We start from the raw sequence: 25,428 nt of genomic DNA, 5'->3' as shown, positions 1-25,428 counted from the left end.
CTCTTGTCTGTGAAGCCTCATGCCACATGTGTTAGTGTTTAAGACATCGTAACAGGCAGCAATGGTAGTGCAGCTGTTCTGCTAGAATTTAACACTACATCTGATTCTCACAGTATGTATGTCCACCAAGGGACTGCACAGCTTTCTTTGCTGTGCTATGCATCTGGGCTGTGTACAAATGTATCTACCTATATTCAATGTGTGTGTGTGCAAAAGTGTGTCCGAGATGTGTGTGATTTCTCCACCCACCCACACCTGGTTCTCCATCTCTTCCTTTTCAGCTTATGCCATAATAAAACACCTTAGTGTTTAAGGTGCCACAAGGCTCCCTGTTGGTTTTCCTCAAAGCTGCCAACACATCATGGCTTGTGTGCAGGTATGTATATATAAAGATCTGATCCACTGGGATTTGTTATGCTCATGTAATCACATCTGGTGTTTGAGGAGGAGAGAACTTTCCTCCTAAGTGTGCTTTGTAGATTCACTTGGGTCCTCTTGGGGCTATTTCTGATCTTTTATAAGCATAACTGGTTATGCTGCTTTGCAGTGTTCATTACCGCTCTCTGCATGTGGCATTTTCCGCAGTCTGCATGATGTGAGTTACTTGATCTGTTGGTGCTGAAGTGTCACAGGTGGATTTGTTGGCAAGGACAACCACCTGGGATTCTTTGATCCACATGGTTTTGCTTCCTTCCAAGTTGTTTCTAGTCGGCATGACATATGGTCTAGTATCCACCTACAGGGAGTATCTAATTTTCCTTCTTCCTTCCTCCACAGCTTGTGTGGCCCACTTTCTTGGTTCATCTCAGGTTATCCGTGCTGTGCCTTGTTTGCTCCTGCATGAGGGACACTGTGGTATCTGACATTATGTGTTATTCAGAAGGGCAGTGGTACAGCTAGGGCTGAGTCTTAGAATAAAATGTAGGCCTCTCCGGCTTGGCATCCTGTGTCTGCACCTAGGCTGGCATGAGCATGCCCAGGGTCTCCTGGGACTACTGATGCTGACTGCATCCTTTCCAAACTTTTTTTTTTCTTTTTAAAACAACATTGTATTGTCTGGGGTTGCAGGTGCTCATTTTATGATTTTTACTTCATCCTTTTCTACAGCAACCCAGCACTTATTCGCAAGTCAGGAGCAAATCTCCACTTTACTATGATTGAAGTGGGTTTAAAGTGAAAAACTGCACATAGACTCTTTCTTTCAAAACGGGGTTGGCAAATTCCTTTGGTTTGTTTGTTACACACTATCCTATCAGGTCCAGAAATGTAGAAACAGTCCTAAAACATGGGATTTTTTTATTTATTTTTTTGGAACGGGGGAGGCAGGGGCAGGAGGGAAGAAGTGCTGGTTCTGCTAATCACAACTGGTCACACAGGTCGTCTGAACGGTGCCATCCCTAGGACGAGGGTCCAGAGTCTGAAAGGGGGACGGCAGAAGCGGGCTGTGCGCGTCCAGGCTCCTTCCAGCTCCCGTGAGTCTTTGCACGTCTCCCCATAAACTCCGCTCACGCCCTCGCTGTTGCCCAGGGATGCGGCTGGCCTCGGCGTGACCCCTGCCTGCCGCTCTTCCCCTTTTCCCGCCCGCCTGAAAACTGCCCCGTCCGCTCGGCGGCGTCTCCCAGCCTTCCCTGGGCGCGCGCCGCTGCGCCCTCGCGCCACCCTCCCGGCCACGCGCGTCTCCCCTTCGCCCCCTCCTCCTCGCGTAGCCCCACCCTCGCCGCCCCTCCCTCCCTCCCGCTCCCAGCCACCCTCTCCCGCCTCACACTGGAGCCGAGCGTCATTTCAGCCTCAGCGGCGCTGCAGACATGGCGACGACGCTGACAGCCGTCCAGCCGCTCACTTTGGACCGAGGTAAGCGCGCCACTGCCGCCTTGCTCGCTGGGGGGAGGGCTCCGAGGATGCCTTGTCCGCCCGGGGCCATTGGAGCCCCATTGCTGCTGTTGCCACGAAAGGGTCCTGGGAACCGAGCCATCCTTGAGAGGCTGCCTCGCTTGTCCGGCTGCTGCCTTTTGGCCGAAGGAGCCGGGAGCAGGCGGGCAAGGGCGCCAAGGAGGGAGCCGTGACCTCTCGCTTGAACCCTGCGCCGGAGTCAAGCGTCCGGCTTTTGCCGGGCGGGAAAGGGCAGCCGCGAGCCTGGGAGAAGGGCGCCGGCAGCCGAGCTGCTGGGATCAGCTGTGGCTTCCGATGAGCGCGGAGGGAGACTCGAGGCAGCGAGCGAATGGGGCTCGGGGTGGGAGGATGAAAAAGAGGGAAACTTTGTGTGAGCTTCTGCGCCAGTTTGGGAAGACTGGAGAGCAGGATTGCACACAGGTCATCAGGATCCCGTTGCCTGGAGATCAGGGACTCGCGGGTGTACCCACCTGCACCAAAATGGCAGGTTTCTTAAGAAGAGCCCTGTCGCCAGAAATAAATGCAAAAGCCCACAGTCCAGAACAGCAATCGGTGTGGAGGAGATTCGCAACTCCACACGTAAGCATGCATTGGAAATGCATTGGGAGGGGGAAGCTACTCATTTGTCACAGTTTGGCCGCACAAGGATTACTAATGTGGTTTGGAGTAATCAGTCTTCATTGCTGTTTACTTATTTCGCTGCATAGCATGGCCGGGAGCTGATTTCTCCTTGCAGTGTACTGATGTATCCACAGCAGTGGTAGAGGAACTGTGGATTACTTTTCGGTGGCTCTTTTCACTCATCGTCACGTCCTCCATCAAGCATCTGCTAGAAAAATAAGCTCTCGCAGGGTGAGAAAAAGCTTGCACGTGTACAGAACCAGAATCAAAGCTGATTTGAAAGCTCTTGTGCTTCTGATCCCAGTCTGTATTGCGTTGTGCTGCTATGGTGAAGCTTCTGGTGCCAATTGGCTGAGCTGGTGTGATGCCATGGAATAGCTAAACCCGTTCCCAAACTGTCAGAATGTTTGCAGTCTGGTTCCTGTGAGAAAAGAGAAAGCTGGCAGTTTGGCTGAAATTAAACCCTAATAGAGACCTTAGGAAAGAAAGAGCATGCCAAAAGGCAGGGGGGCAGGAATTTGAAACCCTCCTGATGTTGCTGTGCTGCAACTCCCTTCAATCCCTGATGATCACTTTAGCTGGGGAAGATAGGAGGTGAATTCCAGTAATACCTGGAGGGCCACAGGTTCCCCAACCCTGTACTGAGAAATAGAAAACTCACTTGGAGAAGACCTCCAAGATACAGAAATTGAGGAGCAGAGACCCCAGTCAAGGAAAGGGCAGGTAGAAGAGACAACCCTGGGGTGGGGGGAAGTATTGGGGACTGGAGACTATTGTGGAGATAGGCCTGCCAGATCTATAGCCTTAGAGAGACTATACCTTTAAGAATTTCATATAAGGGGGAATTTGTTACCTTGGTTTAATTTAGTTAAACTAACCACTTCATTCCTTCCTTGTAGACTTCTAATTTGATACTACTGCTGTTTGTAGTGGGAGCATGGTATATCACTAAAGACAGCTAATTGATTGGTTGTTAGTCAAATTTCTCCCCCACCTTTCCTTCAAAGAAGAAAATTGTTCTTCTTCATTGCACTGAGAATAACCCTGCAAGGTGGGCTAAACTGAGAGATAGTACCTGAGCGGGGATTTAAATATCCTTCCAGTCTAATAACCACTATACCACACTTTCCCCATTTAGCATCTGTTATATTATCACTGTCATCCTTGATGCTGCAGCTGAGGAATTCTGTTGCATTCTTCACTGCTATAATTAAGTTACAAGGCAGAATTACTGAAGTTGTATTTATTTTAAAAACTTAACAAAATAAATGAAGTTTTGTATTGTAAACCTACTGTTAAAAGGTAAAGGGACCCCTGGCCGTTAGGTCCAGTCATGACCGACTCTGGGGTTGCGGCGCTCATCTCGCTTTATTGGCCGAGAGAGCCGGCGTACAGCTTCCGGGTCATGTGGCCAGCATGACTAAGCCACTTCTGGCGAACCACAGCAGCACACAGAAACGCTGTTTACCTTCCCGCCGGAGCGGTACCTATTTATCTACTTGCACTTTGACGTGCTTTCGAACTGCTAGGTTGGCAGGAGCAGGGACCAAGCAATGGGAGCTCACCCCATCGCGGGGATTCGAACCGCCGACCTTCTGATCGGCAAGTCCTAGGCTCTGTGGTTTAACCCACAGCGCCACCGGCGTCCCAACCTACTGTTACACTGGGGATAAAAAAAATGGTTAAATGATAAAATCTTTTAAATACTTTAAAAGATTGACATAGTTCCTAATGGGCATTTTACCTATTGTGCTTACTTGAAATATAGAGGTATTGTGCTTACCTGAAACAGGTAAGAATAATAATTTGCTTTCTTATTTGCTGTTTAGCACTACTTATTTGTGCATTTTACTGAATTAAATCAAATAAATTCCATCCACATGGTGTCAGAGTCTTTAAAGCATTTCAGTTTTTTTAATCTTGATCTGTATGGAATAAGCTTCCTAAAGAATTTTAAAGTCTTGTACTTGATTTGGGAATGATTAAAGCCAGTGTCTTCATTATAATTGTATGCTCTGTAGAGGATTACAACAGGCTCTTAAAAACAAGACAGAGAGATTTCTGCTGCACATTCAGTGTAAAAAAGAAATGTTCAGTCTCCATTTAAAATTTAGACAGTCTTTACTTTGTTGGATTCTGATGAAGAGCAGAGGAATTTATAATATGATGTCCACAATTACATTGCTTAAAATTGATTTCTGAAATGTGTGGTTTATGGCACACAAATCAAACAAAGGAAAGCTTAGATAAAGTATTAGATAAAGAAAAGGAAAAGCATTGGTTGGGAGGAAGAATGTGTGTTTTCTTCTTTTTAGAAGCTCAGTGTGTAATCTGCAGCTCCACCTCTGTGGTGACCACATTAAGCAGGATAAATATTTCCTGGCAAAAGGCTGAACAGATGGCAATCCATTAGGAAGCACAGCTTTTCAAAGGAAAGTATCACACAACCATGACCCTTATTTATTTTTAAAGGCTAGCTCACTAAAGTTATATGTAATTACACTTCTGTCTTTTTTACATGTAGATTGCAGGTGGAGCTTGCATAAGAGTGTATAGAAAAGGTACAGAAATGCCCTTGCTTGGGGTCCCAGTTGGCATGGCAAGTTATACATAAAACAATGAAAATATTGTTTGGAGGTGGGAGGTAGTATCACCAGTTACATAAATCTGAGAACATACTTGAAAACTCTCACTATTAATAAACTTCAGCATGATAGCTGTATAGGTGAGTCAAAATTTAATTAATACACTTTACTGATGTTTTACTAAAACAGTCTGAACTTTCCAATATTTTGAATTTTGCAAATGAGAATGACATTAAATAACATTTAGTAGCAGTGATGATCTGCATGTTTACATAAATGCATAAACAGGCCCTAGTGTTGCCATGTTAATACTCACAGTTTTGACATTGCAACATACAGTGCTACTTAGGGTAAACAGTAGTTCCCAGACAAACAGCAAGGAAATAGCAAGAAGGTAGAGGCGTGCTTCTTAGATTTATACTATCCATTCATATGAAGTATAAAAAAACAACAACATTAGCTGCATTAGTAGTAAGGGTGACAACTTTGGCAAGCCTTCGACTCAGAAAAAATGCCTACTAAATGCTGATGTGGAGGGGAACCAAAATTGCTTTCTTTCCAGCATTTAAGGTGGCAGGGATGGGGAACTTCTGGTCCTCTGGATGTTGCTGGACTACAATTCCCATCATCCCTAATGATTGGCCATGCTGGTTGCAACTGATGGGTGTTGGAATCCAACAATGTATGAGGGAGCAGCCACAGATTCCTCATCACAATAATAGAGTAAAAAGTGCAGCCACATATTGGATATGACTGCTTCTGCTATCTTTCAAGTACTGGAGTCCTGCAAAAATACCAGATATACCGCTGGTCCACATGGCACAGGATAGAGAGGAGACAGTAAGCAACTGAGAAAAGGTTCTAGCACCAAGGTGCTCTCCTTCCCATTCTTCATGCTTCAGCCCAGTTCTCCACTCTACCACTGGGTGTGCATTTATCCTGCATTCCAGCTGATGTCTGCATAGGGAAATTCACAGGACAGGGGTAAATATGTTGCCATTTACTCAATCATGCAACAGAGGAGTTGAAAACAGCTCTACCTCCAATTCTGCTTGATTCCTGGTTCTATTCTTGCACAGACATAAATACCAGGAGTGGTGGTTTGTTCAGCAGTTGGAGAAGAATCCATCGTATTTACCAATGTGCTCCCTGTAGGGCTTCCCAGTGTACAGTGGGGTAGTATCTGCATTTGAGGATTGTGGCAACAGGCACCTCCTTTATGCAAAACAGTATACCTAGCTATGTCATCTCTTGAATAAAACTGCTTTGATTTTTCTGATTACCATTGAATGAATGATAGCTGTTTTGCTATCATGGCTTTACACTGGCGGGAGTGGCAGGATTTTGTCTTGAGTTAGGATAAGATCTGGACAAAGGGGGTCACTCTTCCGAGCCTGCCCTCAGATTGTAATAGTTACACTGGCTGAAACACAGTCACTCTGCCATTGTAACCTGTAGCTACTACCAGGTAAGCATGTACAAGATTGCAGTCCCAATTGCCTGTGCCAGAGTAAATCCCATTGAAATCAATGGGGCTAACTTTGGGGCAGCCAGATAATGCATAGAATTTCTCTGTTAGTTGCAACTCTGTCCTCTGCTAATTTGAATATAGGAGTGCAGACAGTGTAAAATATTACCAGTCACTAAAGAAGATTACTTTTTATTGTACTATAGTAAGATAAAATCATGCCTTATTTTTACATGAACGCAAGAGTGACAATTAGATACATATCCTATACAAAACATTATAAAGCAATTCAAACCTAAAAAGCCTTTCCTCCCCACTGCTGTAAATCCTTGAATGCTAGTTTAATGGTGGTAGATTACTTGAATCTCAAACACAGGATTTACTTTCTTTAATTTCTGCCAGCATATGTCTTCTCTACCTGCAAAACTGTCTTGCAGAACTTCTCTGTTGGGTAGAATACATTTCTGAAATAATGAAAAATTTTAATCACTTTATAGTTTAATCTCACAGGCATTGCCATTTAGCTTGCATGGAGCTGTGCTGGCAGAACAAGGAACGTGCTGCAGTGCAACTAACCAGGAGATTGAATTGCAGATGTTCCAGGGTTTAAGGGATTTGGGAGGCAAAAGATCATGTGGCACATAGTGGGTAAGGCTGAATGGTGGAGCATAGTAAGGGAGAAACTGAGAATGGAGAGAGGCATAGCAGAGTGAAAGGAGAGAAGTGAAACATATAATTAGCCACTAGCCACTGCCAGTAAATTCATTAAGTGCCAATATACGATGAATTCATTATGAGAGGCAAAATTTAGTATCCTAAAATGTACATATGGGCACTGCTGACTTGAAAACGTCCGTCGAGTGTTTGGTAGTTGGCTGAACCTAGTATGAAATATATTGAGACCTTTCAGGAGAACAATTAAGTAGGCCAGTTTTTCAGGCAAATCTGAAGGCAGTTAATGTAGAGAGCAAGGTAATAATCTCAGAACTGCAACACCCAAAAGGACATGAAACAGTTGTTGATATGTGGTAAGCGGGGTGGTGGGGGGGAAGAGGAGGCAAAGAGAAAGGATGACTACCTGAATCTTAACAGCCTCATATGCAGGCTTGCTCCCTAAGGTGATATTATGCTTCCGAGGTTGGAGATAGACTTTTATCAGCAGTTAGATGAGGGTTGTGATGAAGGTACCAAGGGATCCTTCTGTGCCAGGAGAGGCTGTTGAATAGCTTTGCAGTTGTTGTCTGCATTGGTTGCTGAATGGAGGGAGAGAGGCTAATACAGGTGGAATGGAGGCACATTGCATATGTTCCTTCAGTAATAATATATGAATCGACTTTTAAGTTACCTAGATGAAACATCCAATATCGCATTATGGATGGCTTGGGATAGCACCCTATATATAGCCTGCTACTTTCAGCAAATTGCAGACCTGATCTTTTCCTTACTTGCATTAAGACATCATTAATGTCCCTTTGATACATAGAATGTACAGTTCCTCTTGTTGCCACAGATACACATGCTGCTACGTTGTCCATTAATCTTTCATCAAAGCTGTTAGCTGTAAACAAGGCAAATGGGAGACTGAGGTGGGTTTACTCTAAATCCATCCAGAAATTAGTACATGGGAGTATGGCATCAAAACAATGCAAACTTGTCGGCAATGATTCATCTTGCTCTCAAATCTGTCCTAAGATATTTGAAAGGCTTTTCACTACAAAGTTCGCAAAGCTCAACCTCATTTTCTTCCTCTGTCTAAATGCAAATAACTTGTGAATGGACTGGATATGTCGAAACATAGAGATGAAGAATAAAGAGAGAGACCTGAATAGAGTATAAAATGATCCCTGGATATGAACATTCAAAACAGGATAATGACAGAATCCTATAATCACAACCCACAAGCTAGAATATGGTTTTCATACTATAATTCTTAATTTTTCCATTTTGTTTCCTATTTCCTCCCTTTTCATTGGTTATTTGCTTGCTTTTAAGCCATGAATATTTTTATTCAAGTACAGACATGAATTTATGGATTTTTTACTCAGTTTAGGCAAGCAGTAATTCTGTAGGAAAAGTATTAAAAAGCTCTGGCCATTTCATTGTATGGAATAAAAGCAAACTATAATGTTGATTGTCTAAGTCTTGTTTATTAGAGCAGTGGCCATGGTGACTCAGACAAGCTGTCTTTGATCCCCTGGGGTGAACTGCAATTGCAGGGTGGGGGCAAGCGAGAGAGAAGAGAATGGAGGCAAGGAATTACTTACTGGCCAATTTCAAATTAAGAGGACAAAACCTGTAGATTTTTAAAGACAAGTTGATCTGTCCTCGTGTGCCTGCTGGGTTTACTTTTTGCAGGAGGGTGTAGTTCTGACTGGGGTGGGGGAGGGAGAGGCCATTAACAGGACTCCAAAGCTTTCAAATGTTGTGCTATGCCCACCCACCCCAGCCCAACAAGGAGCAGATGCCAACCCTCAGCCTTTTTGGTCACAGGCCTTCCCAGAGCAGGGCTCCATATCAAGGACTCTGCACGACAAAGAGGGGAGGGGAAGTGTGAGCCCCCAACCAATCACAACAGCAATAGCAAGCACAGGAGACAGAGTCAACTCAAGGTTTGCCCAGCAAGTACATATGCACAAGAACTTCCAAAAATACTAGGATATGATGCAAGTGGTGACACCAACAGAAGAGGGTTTTATCACATGGTGATGGATGCTCCCTGGGTGGTGGTTAGACTGGCCTTTTTATACCCTGGGACAGAAGCAAGAGGTGAAGTGACCTGGGGCAGGGCGGGCTCTTTGGCTGCCCAGTGCCAGCTGCAAACTCCAACAGTGACTGAAGCCAGAGCAGGCACCAGTGTTCTTTTTCCAGAGAAGCCGCAGGAGTCTAGCTTCCAGCCTGTGTACAGAGTAGGGGCCAGAGAGGTGCTCTTCAATTGTACTTTGGAATCAAGGGAGACTAGGGGAGAGGGAGCCAGCTGGCTGCTCAGAGCTAGCATCTTGTCTCATAGATTCCACTCCTACCAATTACCTCACCCATTTGATCACATTGTGGTCACTGTAGTTCAGCTTTGGCTCAAAGACTTTCAGGTAGTGTACCTTCAGCAAGGTAGTTTCTCGAAAATCCCATACTCTGAAAGATACTGCCCTCGTGGCACAAAACAGGTCGAATCCATCACCCACATTTTATTTAATTGCCTATTTTATGCAGGAATATATGGTAAGTATTTAACCCCCTTACTGAAGAGGAGATTTATCTCACAGACTCTTCCAGAGTGTCTTATCTGCTGAACGGTTGTAGCAATGATATTGTGGAGAATGTGGCAAGATTTTTGAATGACGCTATGAAATTACGTCACCATAGGTCCTAGGAGCCATCTTTGTACCTCATGATGTCCTGATAGTTTTATCCTGAAGTATCTCCTGCTATGTTTCATTAACTGTGTTGTGTTCTGATCCATGCACTTTTTATGCCAATAAAGGAGATTGATTGCATAATTTCTCATCCCAGCAAAGCCAGAGTCTTATCAGCTTTTAATCTTCATTATATCACACTCTGTAGAACAGCCAGGAATCTCTGTCTTGTTCAATGCAAGTTGATTTCCATACTTGTAAAGAGGGACTGGTGGTTTTAATTAGTGCTGTGCTGAACCCTGTTCATCAGCAACTGAAAAGTTTTATTTCAGTGCAAAAGATGTTTCTATTTGCCTGGCTCTTTCTCATGGCACTTTTCTTTAAAAATTGAGTGAATGCAGGGTTGAGTTTACCTTATCATTGCATGGGGATTAAACATTAAAATAAAGATTAAACATTTATCCAGTGCTCTTGAACCTTCTGGGCTGCATGCACATCTTGATCTGGAAGAAAAAAACCGATAGGAGAATTTACTTCACTATGCCTTATTCTGAGATTTAACTGAGGCACAGGAAGTTAAGGAGGCTGACTACCAAGCATCTCAGATTGACACAGTCACTGATTTTATTTTTAAATCTACACTTTTTTTAAAAAAAGTAAAAAGACTTCATGTAAAAAATAACAGCTGTTGGGTTCATAATAGGTAGCTCTCCCACCTCCCTGTGCTTAGAGGGAAACTCAGCTGAAGGCATCATGGGGTTTCCAGGAAAAATGGACACCCAGGAGGCCTGGAGAGATTATTTTTGGAACAAAAGAAAGGGTGTTCAAAGGTAGCCCACGCCCACCTTAGCAGCTAGTAATCACAACAAAACCCCATGAGACTGTTCCTCCCCACCCATGAAAATTTCACAAAAATCTTACTCCTATTTCAAAAATTTTGGTCACAATTTTTCTCATCAAAAATAGATGGGAAATGGGGGGGGGGATAGGAGAGATTTTTGGCACAGCACTTGTTTTAACACTTCATTACAGCTATTCCCAGGTTTTAGCATAATGCGTGTTCTGGTGTGGATTTGTTGTGTAGCCTAGATGCTATACAAACCTCCTGCCACACCGAAAGGCATACATGAATTGGCTCTATGTCTTCCTGGTAAATACATGTGCTCACTTCTGCTAATAGTAAGACTGGGACAAATCTCTGCCTGACCAATAGAGAGCTGTTGCCAGTCAGAGCAGAGAGCGCCCTGTTCTAGTTGGATCAGTGGTCTGGCTCAGTTGAAGGCAACTGAGGTGTTCAAATATTTTGCTCCACCTTTTTTAAAAAATGTATTATTATTATCATCTCATCTTATCTGAACTGTATGACCCTCAAATCAAGTTACTGTGTGTTTATGTAAGAACTCAAATGTTAGCATTGTATACATTAATATTTGCTAAATTACCCATCGCAGAACTCTGGTTATAGCACAGACATTATGTCATACATTACTAAAAATAGGAAGGCCTGGGGGAAAACCCACAGAAAAATATGGGGGGGGAGGGGTCCTCTCACCCATTTTTTCTATTTCCCCCCAATTTTTAAAGAAAGAAATAAGGGGGGAAATGGAGTAAAACTGGGTCCCACCAGTTTTCCCCCTCAAGCCTTCACATCTCTAGACTGTCTAGAAAATGAGACTGTCTTTAAAGCTGTAGTTTTCCCTTATCCCATCAGTCAATCAAAATTAATAAATCAAGACCAGACCTTCACATTATACACGCAGCTCACAAAATAGCAAGACAAGGAGGCAGCAAGCAACTTTTTATCATGCAAACATGGGGCACCTGCTGATAAACAGCTCTTCATCCCATTATTTTGGTCATTGCATTTCTGTCCCTCTGGGCAGTGGACAGAAGGTTGATCTGCTTTGGCAGGTCTTGTCACCAGAATGAGTGAGGAACTGGGTCAGAGCCATCATCTCTTCTCTCCATTAGTGTTACCGAAGTTGAGCCATCTGTGGGCCATGCATTAAGTGATGAGATCCTTGCATTTAGCCTAGTGCTCTGCATTAGGATCGAAAGAGGACCATTATTAATGCTAATAGCCTTGAAAGGTATCCAAACCAACCTAGGAATAACAAAATGACTAGGTCTGCCATGGGAGTTAGGAGGGACCTTGGAGGTCATTTGATCCACTCTTTCCCAAACCTGGGTCTCCAGCTGTTTCCAAAGCACATTATCCCTCGCTAGCAGGACCAGTGGTCAGGGATGAAGGGAACTGTAGTCTAAAAACAGCTGGAGGCCCAAGTTTGGGAAATCCTGATAATGCAACCCCAGTTCAATGCAAAATGTACAAATGCAGGGTGCAACTACAGCACCCTTAGCAGATGGCCATTGGACCACTGGTGGTTTGAATACCACCAGCAAAGGAGAGCCCATCACCTTCTGAGAGGTAATATGTTCCATTGTTGAACAATCCAATGCATTCCATTATCCTGGTAGTCCAGTCCCCACAATTGAAAATTCTACTGCTCTTTTGTTGTTGTTTGAGGGTTCCCCCCCTCTTTTTCTTTTCTTTTTACTAAGACTGCCAAAATGAGGGAAAGGTGTATGTCAAGCATGTAGGAGCTTGGTGCATTGTGTCAGCTTGTGCGTTGTGTCGTAAGATTTGCCCAAGTGGGCTTACCTGATTAACTAGATGATTGACTGTAGGAAAAACTTTCAAAACCCCTCGGGCAATATTTGCTCTTTTCCAATGCCTGCATGTATGGCTGCCTAGGACTGCAGCCTAAAGCAATAGTCATATTTTTTTTAAGTCAGTGAAAACGCAGAACTGAACTTGAACAGCCGGGGGGGGGGGAATGTGGGGTGGCAAAATCTCACTGTCCAATTTGAAAATTATAGCATATGCTCCTTGGTGTAGCTGGAACAGCAGTAATACAAGTCAAAATGTGACCTTCCCTGACCTTTTGCCTTATTTTTATCTGTTCAGATGTTGCCAGAGCAATTGAACTGCTGGAGAAACTACAAGAAGCTGGAGAAGTACCAGGACACAAGCTGCAGTCACTTAAAAAAGTACTGCAGAGTGAGTTTTGTACAGCTATCAGAGAGGTATGGTAATGAATCGCTGGCCGTATTTATTAATGGGGAGACTCACATTGTGCACGAGCCACTGCACATTATGCTGTATTATGCAAATAAGTGAAAATCGTTCTATTACGTTTCCATAAGAGTCAGCGGCATGTGGCCAGAGACTTACTGCCTCCATAAAAAAATGAACGTTTGTAATAACTCAGGAACCGCGTGAGGTCCAATCGGCTGTGTTGAACAAGAGAGACCGGGGTCTTAAGGCACACAGCAGATTCTTAATAAATATGTTCCATTGGGGTAGTAATTTCTATCACACATAACATAAGGAGATCTTTGTGAGGTGAGCTAATTTATAAATCTGCTATCTGATTAAAGAAATATTTGTTTGATTTATGGGCACAATGCCATGCATGGCTACCAGGAAGAGATGTACACCACATTCAGTGGCACTCTCTCACAGGTAGGAGTTTTTATTAATCAATTTAAACCTGCATATTATTTTCCCCTATGGACAAACAATAATTTTTAAAGGAAAAATCCAGTTTTATAAATAGATTAACGGTAAGCACCATCTTAGAAGAGGCAAGTGCCTTCTTTAGGTTTTTTTTTTAAGTACTTATTTTTCAAATAATCATTTCTATTATTTTTTTTAAATCTTCTGACTAATTATTCAGTAGCATCCTTCCATGGACAAATTTTAAATTGGCTAATAAACCTTCAACTTACTTACCGTAACTGATTAATTGCAGCCCTGTAGATTTACCACTTTGTGATCTGTGGCAGGAAGGAAGGCACTATGGACATCTTCACAACATTGCTGTTACTCATTAGAAAACCATTTATGTTTTCCCTTCTTAATTCCATTAACATGTTCATGTCAGTTTTACAGGGGTTTGGAAGGAAGAGAGCAATTGATCTGCTTCATAATTTTTAATTACAATAAAGCCTAGAGCCACCTAAACGTTAGATGGTTGGCTAAAATAGCCTTAAAGTTGCTGTGCCAGGAGTGTGTTGCCAAACACTCTTTGGAAATAGCAATTTGTACCTGAAAATTAGCAAGTGCCTCCATTTTCTTCCTTGGTCTCTATGGACTGCCTGCCACTATTCTGATTTATTTATTATCTAAGCAATAGCAGCAGCAACAGCAACACTAGGGTTCCCAGGCAATGACAGTACATAGAATGAAACACTGTTTTTAAATGAAGAAATATTTTGATGGCTAGCAGAAACAGCAAACACAGTGTACAGTAGTTTAATGTGCAATGTTTTTAAATTATTTTAAAGAGAATGTTGCTCTTTTGCAAAAGATTGGTGCTGTCTTTGATTTGCAGTAGCTATCATGATGAAGGCCTTTAATTTGACCAACTAAAAGCTTCTAACTGATGACAGGCTGTATTGTAGCTTTGTCTTTATGTGGTATAGATTTGCCTTTCTGTAATACTACTAGGAATGTCGATTACATTTATATTCATCTGTGAAGAGTGTTTTGAGCAGCAGCCAACATGCAGCCCTTTGTAACAGGTGCAAAATTCAGGAAAGCAGAAAATTACTTAGACTGTGATTCACTATCGGTTGAATGAACTAAAAGCTATCTAGCTGGACTTTGACAAGACAGTGAATAGCCCACAAAAGCTCTTATGGGCTATTGTTTAGTGACAGCTGACCTCCACACCCCCATTAATAGCAAGAAAATTAAGTTCAGTTTCACAGTGCAATCCTACATATGTCTACTCATAAGTAAGTGTAATTGAGTTCAATTATGTTTCCTTCCAGGTAATTAGGTATAAGGCAGCAGCCTAAAGAGAATATAATTATATGTTTAACCAGTTATTGCTGAATTCTGAAGAAATAGATTGATATTTATGCCAAGTACCTAACATGATCCCTCTGGCTAGTCTTATATGTCTACTGTACCAGAAACAGAGAAAATGAGCTCACAATGAGGAAACAGATGAACCTCTTAAGTGATTGCATAGCTGCACTAAAGTATGCTCAGGTTATCAACTCTTGATTAGTTACGACTGCTGAGTGACTGTTACACCATGAGATCTTGATTTTTCGAAACTCATTCACTCCTACCACAAGAAAATGACAAGGGGTTTGAAATAAGTCTGTGCACACTTTACCGTTTATTCTGGCTCCAGTGCGCTCCTGCCACTGGCTTTTGAATCTGTGTACATGTGATGCTACCCACAATGCAGAGCTCTTCTGTAATTTATGGAGAAAAACTGCTCCTGGGTGCATTTTCTCTTAAAGCAGCTTAAATCCTAAAGGAAATTTCAGGGCACATCCATCTTGGTGTTAAGCTGAGGTATGTACATTTGAGGTAGCCATTGAACATTGTAATGGTTCTAGGGGTTGCTTGTGTGTAAATCAACGCCACTCTTGGCTGGTTGCCTGAATGAACCCTTTCTGTCTGGACAGCCACGCGCCCTTGGCTGTCTCAATCGCTGGCAGAATCCGTTAGTGGGCGTTTCTTGAACTTCTTCCAGCAAAGAAGCTCTTTGACGCTTAGACTCCTCCTAGCCTCCCTGTGCTGAAGCCTTCTGCGCAGGGAGGGTGTGGGCATCGGAGGACCCGTGCTCTCCCCACTGGTTCCCAGCAAGGAGTCTTGGAGCCACCTCGCCGATTCCCCCATCTTCCCCCCTTCTCCACTGGTGTTACGCTGATTTCCTTCCCCAGAAGATGTGCTGCTTCTCTCCCTCCCGGGACGCTCTCCGGAATCCCTCTGGAGCCCTCCCTCTCCCTCTGGCTCCGATGGCAGTTCCCTGACACACATGCATGGATGACAGCTTCAGAAATAGGAACTGGAGGTGAGGGGAGAGTACTGCCGGGGCAGGCAGACCCAACAGATAATGCACATTGGGTGTTGACATCCCCAGTCCCTCTCTGATGTGTACAACAACCTGCAAATACTACTTGAAATGGGGGTGGAGGTGCACAATGACCTTGCTGCATTTTAAACTGTGAAGGTGTACATAGCCTAAAGCTGGAAAGAAACCACATGTTGAAAGAAAGGATGCTTTCACTTTCTTTAAATGTCTACGCTTACTGAGGCATTGATTGGTGCCTTGGAATAATCTCAGCCATGGTGGAGGAATATTTAGAAGATAGCATCCCCAAATGTCCATTACTTGCTTTACAGATATCTGCCCCCACAAATCAGTGTGTTAAGAACACTGATTTTGTTATACAGTCAGTATGTCTCATAAAATAGGCTTTGATTTATTTACAAGGGATGAAATTAAACAACCCATCCTGACCAGGGGTCAGCAACCTGTGGCCCATGGGCCACAAGCAGCCCAGTGGGGGTTATTTAAACAGCTCATGAGCTGCCTCTGAACCAAGCCGCCTGCTCGGCGAGTCCCCAAGTGCTGCGCTTTCCTCGGTGCTGGAAATCATGTCTGCGCAGACACAATCCAGCCCACAGAGCGATTTCCACGGGAGTGAACCGGCCCAGGTGAGGTAAACCTTGCTGACCCCTGCTCTACACACTCACAGCTAACAGCTTCATCGTGCTATCTCTTGAAATTTGTCCGTCAGTGAACTATCACTATTTCAGTTTCTATTGTAAAAAAATAAAAAATCCTTCCAGTAGCACCTTAGAGACCAACTAAGTTTGTTCTTGGTATGAGCTTTTGTGTTCATGCACACCTCTTCAGATACACTGAAGATTTAGGCTGCAATCCTATGGTCCCTGGGTGGGTGTTTGGGGCACCATAGATTCATTGTGTCTCCCTCCCTGAGACATGATTCCAGAAAGGGAGGTTTGACCTTCTATGACTCCTCCATGAAGCTATGAAAAGATCTGTAGTCGGTGCCTGTCCAACATCACAGAGGGCAAAATGACAGGGGGGGGGCATTAGGCAAAAGTGATGGATGCTTCCATTCCCCTAACACACACACCCCTCAAATGAGGGATAAACCTGTTTTTTACACCAACCTATTTCCTTCTCATTGATTGCAACCAGAGGTTCAAAGAGGAAGATGGGATGTTTGCAAAGTAGCTTTCATGCAGCCCTGAACTGCTTTTTGAACCTCTGGTTCAAAGCAGCCACATGTATGTCATGAAACCAAGTTAAGCCTCAGGCTTGCACACTCCCATCTGGCCAAGAGAAGGAGTTTGCCAGTGTTTACTTTCACTTTCCCGCTAATCTCAGTTTGTTGTGTGTGAACCAGAGATTATAGTCTATAATTAACTGCGTATCAAACACTGGTCATTTTCAAAAGCAAGCCGACTTCAAAACACGGTTGATAGATTATAAACCCTGATTCATACACAATGGCAAGCCAATCAATGTAAAGTGTTGCTGAATACTCACAAAGTCCTCAGCTAAGTGGGAGGACAGGGGACTGAGGAAGGAGCATGCAAGTCTGAAGCTTTTCTCAGACTCATTCCGCCTCATGTATGTAGACCTAAAATGTGGTTTAGGTGAATGAGGCTTATATTTTGCATTTGGAGTTCAGAAGGGATCTGCTTCTCATGAGGGTTTAGGGAGAAGACATGTAACCTATTGCAAAAGATAAATTGGGAAAGCCTCAGCAATAACAGATGTCACCCAAGCATGAAATGTTGTTTTTCCTTTTCTTTTGTGTTAATAATATAAATCTTGCTCAGCTAGGCTCGCTAATTTTGTCTAGAAATCTGATTAGATCCTGTGCCTGCTAAACCCAAAAATATATCTGGTCTTGTATCACCAATGCATTTTAAGGGTCAGAGGTATATGTCATGCTTAATATCTTGCATGCAACGACATCTTTTTTTATTGAATTAGCTTACAGCTGTGGGAAACTGATTGTTACTGGGATTGCAACATGGAGGGAGGGCAGATTTATTCCTTGCCTCCCTAAATCTCCCTCCACAGGACTTTGTAAAAAAACCCAAAAAACAGGTTCCATCTGTGCTATTGGGTACTTTCGCCTCCCCATGGTTTCACAAGACATACTTTGACCCAGCAGACTTAAAGGAAAGAGGCTGAACTTGCTCAGTGGTGGCTGGGAAGTTACCCTTCCTCCCAGGCTGAAAATTAAACTGCATCTCTTAGAGGTCTTCTTGCTTGGGAATTGGGTGCACGGAAGGTGCCTTATTCCAAGTCAGATTATTGGGGCCATCTAGCTCAGCATTGCCTTCGCTAGTAGCAGTTGCAGGATTTTATTTGTGGGTCTCTCCCAGCCCTATCAGCAGATGTCTGGGGGTTGAACCTGAGATGTTCTGCATTGCATGCAAAGCAAATGCTCTACCACTGAGCTGTGCATCTTTCCCAAGGAAGGGGAAGTTGAGAGGAGGCAGCCGACATAAACTGGGGGTGTTGCGGACGGGCCATGTCTTCACATGACCTGTCTTCCAAAGCAATAGAGAATACCCTTCTCTTGATAGAACCTGAATATTTGTAGGAGACTTGACTGGAAACAGGGATGGGGGTGGCGATAGAAAAATCTATGCTGTCCCCTTTGTGCATCATGGTTTTTGGCAGCTAGAATGCATGGTATAAAAAGCCACACAAGCGGGTATTTCTGCATACATTTAGTATAATGATAACATTTGCTATAGCTCAAGTAGGGCACTAAATGTAATTTTTGCCAAATGACAAACTTAAGTATTTTCTTTCACAACCAGTGGCTCCCTGGCATTGCTGCCACAAAGCCCTGAATAGTATGAATCAGAACTTTTAGGTATGATTGCCTTTTTCATGCGTCAGATTGCTGTCATTAATTACAAGAGTCGGCTAGGCAACCCAAGATTTACTGAAGAAGAGGCTTTGTTAAGCCTATTTACGGCTGCTACATCCTGATGACTTCACTACAGGAGTTCTAAAACGACTGCTAGTGATACACAGTTTTGTGCTGCTTTCAGTGATGCTACAAATGTTAATACCTCAGAATCCAGAGTCACATGAAAGGACTGATGTGTAATCGGAGGTCCCCTACTGACTCTAAGATAAAAAATCAGTTACAGGGGAAGAAAATATTGGACCACCAGCAATGTACATACTTTCAGCTATGCCCGGTTGCTTAGATGACCCTCAGGAGGGGATGAGACAACTAACGGTTGGGGGGTAGGAATGAGTACAGAAAGCTTGACTAGCAAATGGTAATATATTGATGTGCTGCTCTTGTCAGTCCCTTAAATTCTAAAGAACAACTCACATTTGGAGATGCTGATTCAGTTCAGTTATTGCCACAATTATTTATAGTTATGTAAGGCATGTTTGTTATGTAAGATTTGTTTATGGACCTTGCCTACCTGTTTCCTTTGCTTGCAGGTTGTTGCAAATTTCTGCTTTGCCATGCAGTACTATAGTTAGTTCTACAAAATCCTAGACTTAAAGCACATAGTGCTATTCATCTTCATCCACTGTTGAGCAAAATTGCAGCTGACGGTGGAGATGGTCTGCAGTGCACTGTCATCCTACGTATTTATATTCCCGCTGTTAGCAAAGTCCACTGGGAGACATCTCTTGAGAGAGAGAGAGAGAGAAAGCCTATTAAAAGTGACTGAGTGTTGCACAGAAGATGAGCAGTGGACATAGGCTGCAATCCTATATATGCTTACCTGAAAGCCAGCCTCACTGAACTCAATATGACTGACTTCTGAGTAGATATGCATAGGATTGCATTGGTAGGCCATGTTCACATGTTGCAATAAGCCATAAACCATGGCTTGCTGTGAGAAAGTATGCTGCCGGGTTGCTCCTGCTTCCAGAGGCAGATTTAGGACAGCATGACCAGTTCTGCTCCACTGGGCACTGAGCCCAAGGGGCACCACAGGGTGTCACAACTATGATGCTCAGCAGAACGGAAGGTGAGGGGTGCTGAATTTTGGGCTCACACAGAGCACCACTGAAATTTGAAAGACCAAAAGTCCACCCCTGCTGCTTCACTCCTCCCATAGCACAAGCAGGAGCAACAAACCATAAACCTTGATATACCATGTTGTCCAAAGACCACATAACACTGGTCTTGAAAGACCTACAGTAGGTTTCCAAGCACAATTCAGAGTGTTGGTGCTGACCTTTAAAGCCCTAAACAGCCTCGGCCCAGTATACCTGAAGGAGCATCTCCACCCCCATCATTCTGCCCAGACACTGAGGTCCACCACCTTCTGGCGGTTCCCTCACTGCGAGAAGTGAAGTTACAGGGAACCAGGCAGAGGGCCTTCTCGGTGGTGGCTCCTGCCCTGTGGGATGCCCTCCCATCAGATGTCAAAGATATAAACAACTATCTAACATTTAGAATTCATCGGAGGGCAGCCCTGTTTAGGGAAGTTTTTAATGACGGCGGGGTATAAATAATAAATTATCCAAACCAGGATCTTTGTTCTTCCCTAAAGAAACCATGATCAGAATCAGACCTTTGTTCTTGGGCTGCTGAGGGATTTCTTAGTGAAATGCTCCATTGCATCTCATTCAGCACCCTGTTCCTCCCTCCCTCCACAGCTCACAGTGAAGTCAGAAGGCAAAGTACAGATCTGGTATGGAAGCACACTGAGAAGGATGCAAGTAGGCAGATGTACAAAGCAGAAATCCATATCAGTATCTTAAATCCTTGTATTTGGAAGCACTTCATCTCTCCTTTGTTCAAATGTGATGCTTTTTCAGGATATTTAATTCCAAATATAAGGTTTAAAATTAACTATAATTAATATTCATTCCCCCCCCCAATATGGTAAAATAAGTCTAATTTCATCTTCTTCACACTCTCAAAGAAACATTTCATTAGGTGACCTTTATATTTTTTCCATATACTCTTGTGGTATGTTTTGTAATTAAAAATGTCATAGCTCCACAGAGAGCTAAATGAGATTTAGTTCATTGCAGGTTTGGGATTGTTAATGAATCATCATCCCCACTGCATGAGGCAAAGTGACACATAGTTTTCTTGCACGGCATCCAATTGTTCTGACAGCTGGCGTAATGATGCAGATGTTTGTCTCCAAGGGAGGCCTGCTAACACTGTCCTGACAGAAGCACATGACTTTTTTTCAGATTAATAAAAGAGTATCATACCAAAGCTCTAACAGCTTTGGTAACAGACCAATTTTATTTTTATTCAAATCATCACATAAAGCTACTCTATACTCAGTCAGACAATGCAGGCCAGTATTGTCTGTGCTGAATGGTAGCTCTCCAGAGTCTCAGGAGGTATTTTCCATAAGATACTATCAAATCCTTTCTTTATCAGGCAATAATCAGGGGTCTTTTGCATGAAAGGCAGGGACATTGCTAGGCCTTCAAAAGACTTGCGGCACAGACCCAGAACACAGATTTGCACATTTTTATTTCTGTGTGTAATTGCAAATGTAGGTTGACTTTCAGAAAAGAAGCTGCTCTGAAAACAATGTAAAAATATGTGTTCCTTTTAAAGTTTAAAAAGGGGGGGACAAAGGACAAGAGATGTTGAGACTGTTATAAAAGACCCATAGCTCTCTGATGTGGAGCACGTGTTACATTTAAAGCACTCAATTAAACATCCATGGCTTCCTCCAAGGAATCATGGGAACTGTAGTTTATTAAGAGTGCTGACCGAAGATCTCCAGCTCCCAGCAGTCCTATCAATTTACAGTTTCCAGGATTCTCCATGACTCTTAAAGTGGTATTAAGTGTTTTAAATGTATGGTGTGGGTGCAATGACCTTCACCGTTAGTTTATTACAGAAATTCATATAGAAATGCTTACATAGAAAGTAGAAAATAACAAGAATGCAGGTGAAGCAAATCAGAATAATCATAAAACACAAAACTAAAAAGGCAGTAAGTCTCAGGTAAAACCAGGGTCAGCCCAAGACACCTGAGGTGGAGCCCCAAATGCCTCCCCTCCCCACCAAGGAAGAAGGGGTGAGGGAAGATCTACATCAGGAATAAGGGCGGAAGAATGATCAACATTGGGATCTGCTGCCCTGGTGAATCCCGCCACCCTGGGTAAGGCAGCAGGGGTTGACTTTAAGGGCCTAGGGAAATAATAATAAAAGATGTTTACCTGCTGCCAGATGAATAAGGCAAGTGTCAAGAGGACCTCTCTTGAAAAAGCATTCCTAACTGGAGCACCATCACTGGGAAATCCCTCTCCCAGCAGTTACCCACCTTGCCTCCAACAGCAGAGGTACCCAAAGAAGCATATCCATCTTCCTGTATGGATATGCCCATATATTTCACCATCAGCCCACAATGTAAATAGCAAAGTAAAAGCTGCATTAGGTAATAGGCAATTTCTTTATGCATTGGTGGAGATTATGTCAATTATACTGAGTCAAACCATTGGTGCGTCTATCACAGTACAGTTAGCATCGGCTGTCAGCAGTACTACCGTATTTTTCGCCCCATAGGACGCACCGCCCCATAGGACGCACCTATTTTTTGGGGGGGGGGAATAAAGAAAAAAAATTCCCCTCCCCAGGCACGGGGCAGGCGCGGGGGAAGCCCGAGCTTCCCCCGACCCCAGCCCCCAGAACAGCCTGCTATCTGCAAGCCTAGGGAGCCGCGCCGGTCTCCCCAGGCTTGCGGAGAGGTGCGCGAAGCCCGGGGGTGCTCTTCAGCGCGCATCAGGCTTCAGAATGCAGGCAGCTCTGCGCTACCCTCCGGAGCCCCGCGTGGCTTCGCGCCGGGATCAGGAGGGTGGCGCGGAGCTGCAGGAAGCCCTGGAGCGCAGGCAGCTCTGCGCCACCCTCCGGAGCCCCGCGCGGCTTTGCGCCGGGATCCGGAGGGTGGCACAGAGCTGCAGGAAGCCCGGGAAAGCATGCATTCGCCCCATAGGACGCACACACATTTTCCCTTCATTTTTGGAGGGGAAAAAGTGCGTCCTATAGGGCGAAAAATACGGTATAATGTTTCAGACAGAGGCCTGATCTGCTGAGTCCTTTTTAGCTGGGGTTGCCATTATCTTCTGTATTCAAAACATGTTCCAAAACTGAGCAGTGGTGCCTCCCTGATTAGCAGAACTTGGGACCTTATTTTTGTTTTTCCTTACGCCTCTTCTCTGTGCTTGTTTTTGCTATTCTCACAAGAGATTTGAATTTCCATTTTATAAAAAGGGTTTGTTGCCACTATGCTTTCTTCTGTCCTGTCAAAGCAGTATTTTTAGTGACTGCAGTAGCGAAGAATAATTTGGCCTGTTAGAATCCTCCTTGTGGGTATCATGTCAATGTTTTCTGTAGATCAGTAAGCCTGTGGCCCTCAAGATTGGCCCCATGACAGTTGGCTCTTGTTCTTTGCAAATGAACTTCATTTTGTCTTTGAAATAATTTTATTTTGCACATTATAATTTATGATAATTGTAGTGGTTAATTAGTTTGCTAAAGCTTCTATAATTAATCAGCTTAATTTTTGATGTGCTTGACAGCCACAATACATATGCATTTCCTTACCTCAGTGCATTCATGTCTGGCATATCTAGGAGTCAGGTGGTTCTGTTTTCTGCATTCAGCATATAGCGCATGTTGAAAATTGATGTGAGTTCAGTGGGTGTTTTTTATAACCTGAGCAATAATGGTTCAGAAACATGTAGTAGATTTAGAGAGCGATCCTATTACCCCTGGGAGAGCATCTCGGGGGTCATAGGATACATTGGATCTCCCTTTCCAATGCTGAAGAGGGAGAGTCAAGGTTTTATCCCGACTCCCCACCAACATGGGAATGCCTGATATCCCAGCACAAGCTATGTCAGAGCCACGACATCAGTAGGGCCAGAAAGGGGGCATGATGGAACTGTGCAAGGGAAGGACCAGAAAACATATTGGAGCCAAATACAGTGGTACCTCAGGTTACAGACTCTGCTAACCCAGAAATATTACCTCGGGTTAAGAACTTTGCTTCAGAATGAGAACAGAAATTATGCAGAGGCGGCGCAGCTGCAGCAGGAGGCCCCATTAGCTAAAGTGGTGCTTCAGGTTAAGAACAGTTTCAGGTTAAGAATGGACCTCTGGAACAAATTAAGTTCTTAACCTGAGGTACCACCTGTAATCCAAAGTCGCCACAGTCCTCTGACATACCCTCAAGATAGGGAAGATTTAGATCAGCTCAGGAGTTGGTCTAAATCTCTCCCATGATGAAAAGGGAAATGTTAAAAAGGGATACATTTAAAGGAAGAAGGATTTCACATCTACCCTGCTGTTCATCCACCTTTGTTTTTTGCCCTCTGGAAATTGCGTCTGTGCATGTGCAGATGCTGGAAATCACGGGCGCGCATGTGCAATCCGGTCCACGGAGGGATCACCGCAGGACCAATCTAGCCCAGGCAAGATAAACCTTACTGGCCCCTGCAGTACACAGGTGATGGCTGCTTGTTCTATCAACAGCTATCAGCCATGATAACAAAACTGAATCCCTGAATTCAGAGGCAGTGAATAAAGATGTTAGTACAGACAGCGGGTTATGTCCGTTGCCTTAATGTCCTTCACATAAACTTCCCACAGGCATCCAACTGGCCATGAGTGAAACAGAATTCTGCATTAGATGGATCACTGATCAGATTGAGCAAAGGCAATCTTATACTTTTAAACTGATGTTGTATTAATAGATCAATACATAAGCAATATACTAATTATGAGGCTCCAAAGACAGATCATTTCCATGTTCCCGTTAGCTGCGAGTGGCAGTATGATTTAAAAAAAGCACAAGTGTGTTATTGGCAATATAGTCTTGGCTACCCCCAGTTCAAAATTATTGGGATATTTTTGCCAGTTTCTAATAATAGTAATAAACAGCCTGCTAATTGTCAGTCATTTAGATCTATTAATTTGACCCAGATCTCAAAAGCATTGAGCTACACATGCAGTTAATAAGAACACATGTGTTATTAGTAAAATGGGTTAATTGATTAGAATCAAAACAAGTGTTTCAAATGGAGGCCAGAAGCAAATAGGCAGCCAGTGCAACTGGTATAGAATTGATTCAAATGCCTGACCCTCTGACAAGCATCATAACAGCTGCATTCTGTATCAGCTGAAGTTTTTGTACTGTCTTTAAAAGCAGCCCCATATAGAGAGTATTATTCATTACAGTAAACTTCTGAACATTCCTTGCCTCAACTGCTTTCAACCATAGACCTAATTGAAAGACTCACCCAGTCTGCCTAACTTCTGTCAATCAGCCAGATTTTTACTGTTTGACCTTTCCAATGTATATTGAAATAAATTATTGTGGTGGGGGACAAGGCATTCAAGAGTAAATTAAAACATCTGTTTTCAGACCTGCAAGTTGTCAAAATTTAGATTGTGGTTTCTTTAGATTCCCCCACCCCTCTTAACATTCTAGAAACACTCTAGTTATGGTCAGGCAGCTTTGAGGGTTTTTTAGCCTTCTGCCTGCCTAGGGAGTCCTTGAAATATGAAGAAACCACTTCTGTATTTTTGGGTGACTCAGTTTCATTCCAAAACTGGAATGAGTTCAAAATTAGAAGGGATGGTGCTTAAAAAAAAAAACAACAGAAAAAATATATCTCAAGATTAAGATAAA

At 43.5% G+C, this 25,428-nt stretch overlaps 1 protein-coding gene across 2 annotated transcripts in view; it reads left to right on the top strand.

Annotated features, from left to right (window-relative positions):
* The first annotated feature begins 1,725 nt into the window (after window positions 1-1,725).
* Window positions 1,726-25,428, top strand: part of LIN7A (lin-7 homolog A, crumbs cell polarity complex component) — a 40,211-nt gene continuing 16,508 nt past the window's right edge. Inside the window, exons 1-2 of one of the 2 annotated variants that reach the window (XM_082241394.1) lie at window positions 1,726-1,851; window positions 12,883-13,001. In XM_082241394.1, coding sequence (XP_082097520.1) covers window positions 1,806-1,851; window positions 12,883-13,001 — 165 coding nt within the window. In that variant the 5' untranslated portion in view covers window positions 1,726-1,805. The remainder of the gene's footprint in view (window positions 1,852-12,882; window positions 13,002-25,428) is intronic. The other variant, XM_082241395.1, reaches the window with a different exon arrangement.

This window comes from Podarcis vaucheri (assembly GCF_965113315.1).
Source record: "Podarcis vaucheri genome assembly, chromosome: 10".
Lineage (NCBI taxonomy): Eukaryota > Metazoa > Chordata > Lepidosauria > Squamata > Lacertidae > Podarcis > Podarcis vaucheri.
The sequence above is the reverse complement of the archived record's forward strand: the minus strand, read 5'-3'. Positions and strand labels throughout refer to the sequence as shown.